This window comes from Pteropus vampyrus, unplaced genomic scaffold (genome assembly GCF_000151845.1).
Source record: "Pteropus vampyrus isolate Shadow unplaced genomic scaffold, Pvam_2.0 Scaffold382, whole genome shotgun sequence".
Classification (NCBI taxonomy): Eukaryota; Metazoa; Chordata; class Mammalia; order Chiroptera; family Pteropodidae; genus Pteropus; species Pteropus vampyrus.
Genome location: NW_011889163.1, coordinates 138324 through 140804, shown reverse-complemented (window position 1 = coordinate 140804; position 2481 = coordinate 138324). Strand labels below are relative to the sequence as shown.

Below are 2481 nucleotides of genomic sequence, written 5' to 3'. Positions count from 1 at the left end.
GCATCACATTTTGTGCTGGCCAGGTCTGGCCCCCGGCTTGGCGCTCTCCTGTGCCTCCCCCCCGTGTTACCCTTGCCAAGGATTCATAGTACCGAGGCCAGGTCATCGGCTTCGTAGCCCCACTTTTTGCAAACGAGACAACGAAGCCTGGGGAAGGAGGTGCCCAGCCTGAGATCCGGCCCCTGGGAAGCGGCTGGCCCAGGCTGGCACGTGCAGGTCGGTCGACTGCGAGGCCCTGTTCTTCCTTCCGTAAGTCACCACGAGCCGGGCCCTACAGAACGCGCGTGGCGTTTGGGGGAGGTATGCAGGCGGGCTTTTGGGAGTGGAGTGGGAGATGCCTGGCGGGGCTGTCCTCAGGTCACTTGCGCTAATGGACTCAAAAGCTCTCTGTAAACTGAAAAGTGCTCTATAAATATAAGGGATTATTATGACCCATCCAACCGGATCTGCGGTGCTGGGGTGCTGACTAACCCTCGGGGCCAGGAATGCACACTGGGACTCTGGTTATTTAATTCATTCATTTCCAGGACTTTCTTGGCATCCGCTAAGTCACAGGGGTGGGTCTGGCAGCCAGCGAACTCACAGCTCTAAATGGAAGCCAGTGCCTGTCAGCTGTGTGGGGACATTCCTGGGTGCTGAGTGCTGGAATGGCACTTCAGGTTTTTTATCTCTAAGCCGAGAGGAAAGGATTGATTTAGCCTGGAGAGCTCCCCAGGAACCCTCCCCCTCCCTCTCCTGCTATTTGGAACCCGGGAGCTCGGGGGAGTGGAGGGTGCAGAAGCCAGCAGCAGGCCCTCCAGGTCGTCAGCTGTTCCCTGGTGGGATTGCCCGCAGAGATAAGTGCCAAGCCGGCTGAGTCACGGCTCCACCTTGCCCTGGGGGGGTCAGGCAGAGGGGTGGCTGGGAGGGGAGGCCTGTTTAAAATTACAGGGATTTTCCAGGCTGCCCAGGCCGGGGCTGGGTGGATTGTCAACAGCTGCACTCGGTCGTGAGAGAGTGACAGTGGGGGTGTGGGACCCAACCCGGAGTCCTCTAGGAGAAATGTGTGGCCAGGGCAGGGGCGGAAATTCTTGCACTGGCCATTCCTGTGGTTCCTGTGGGCACCGCCTGCGCAAATACATATTAGTGTCTGGGGGCTCCCTTAATTTTTCGGTGTTAGAAGGCCCATCATCTCTTTACAGACTCGTACGCCCATTCCCGACACCAGGAATGTTTTTTTCTGTTTGTCTTTTGAGATTTTGTGGAAAGAAATAGAGAAATGGAGAGAGGAAAGCTAGTGAAAAGGAGAGAAGCCTGGGGCTGGAGCTGAGAAGACTCGGATAATCGAGAGCCGCGGGTGGGGGAGACGAGGGGGGCAGTTCCGGCCCGGGGCACAGAAGCGGAGCTTTGCCAGGGCGAGGAGGAGCATTTCGAGGGGCGCAGAGGGGCTCTGTGGCTTAGCCCCACGCAAACAAAGGGGAGAATGTGTAAGGGCTCCTGCTGGGAGCCGTGGGTTTGCTCTTTGAGAGACTCGGGCGCAAAACGGCCTTCGCTTTTCACAGGACTGGTTGTTTGGGGGGCGTCCGGGGAGGTGACACGGCCTGGAGGGGGCCCTGGTTCTGGTTTCTGCAGGCTCACGACGGGGTGGACACGGCGGCCCCTGCGCGTGCACACGCTTGTCACGAAGCGCTCCTTATGTTGGTGAGTAAGTCGTATCCGAGAAGGAGAGACGCTGAAAACCCTCCCAGCCCTGAACGCAGCGTTTGAGCGACACTGCGAGGCGGGTTCGCCTTCTCCGCCCCGCGAGGCGCTGGAGGTGAGTGATTTGGCGAGAACAGGCCACGGTTCCCCGCAAGGAAGCTGCAAGCCTGTCACCCGCAAACGGCTGGCAGCGTCCAGAACCTTACTTGCTTTAGAAGTGCTGCACAAACACACGCACGTCATCGCCCACGGCCACAGACGCTCCGGCCTTGGGCTGAGCTAGGAAAGCCGCTCAGATCTTTCATTTGTAGCTTTGCGAGGCGTGCGGGGTCGCGACAAAGGCTCACGTTTGCGTCTGCCTGTGGCCTGATTAGTGCAAGAAATGAATATCGACCACCTTATCTTTAAAGGAATGTTCTAAGGGTCGCGCCTGACACGAACCGTGAACCCCAAACTGAACAGAACCACGTGAACTTGCAAAACCACCTCCAAAACGGACACCGCACGGTGATTTCGGTGAAACGTACGGTGGACGACGCCTTCCCAAACCCGGACGTGGCCGCGAGGTCGCGGGAATGGCCGCTGCTCCCCAGAGCCTCACTCGTGTGCGAGCCAAGCGCGTGCAGTGTGACCCAGATCATTGGAGAAAACGCCCTCCAGACCTCACGTGATCCAGCTATCAGCTTTCCGGACTGTTCCTGGCAGGGAGGGGAAGGTGAGGAGGGGATCCAGGAGTCAGGCCTGGGGTGGGGGGGACGCAGCCTCAGGGATGGGAGGGGTGGGGCGGAGCACAGCTGAGCT

The 2481-nt window shown here is 59.0% G+C and overlaps 1 protein-coding gene across 1 annotated transcript in view; it reads left to right on the top strand.

Annotated features, from left to right (window-relative positions):
* Positions 1 to 2481, top strand: part of LOC111731534 — a 22402-nt gene that overhangs the window by 8861 nt on the left and 11060 nt on the right. Inside the window, exons 4-6 of the mRNA XM_023523191.1 lie at positions 90 to 249; positions 1542 to 1680; positions 2091 to 2395. Coding sequence (XP_023378959.1) covers positions 90 to 249; positions 1542 to 1680; positions 2091 to 2395 — 604 coding nt within the window. The remainder of the gene's footprint in view (positions 1 to 89; positions 250 to 1541; positions 1681 to 2090; positions 2396 to 2481) is intronic.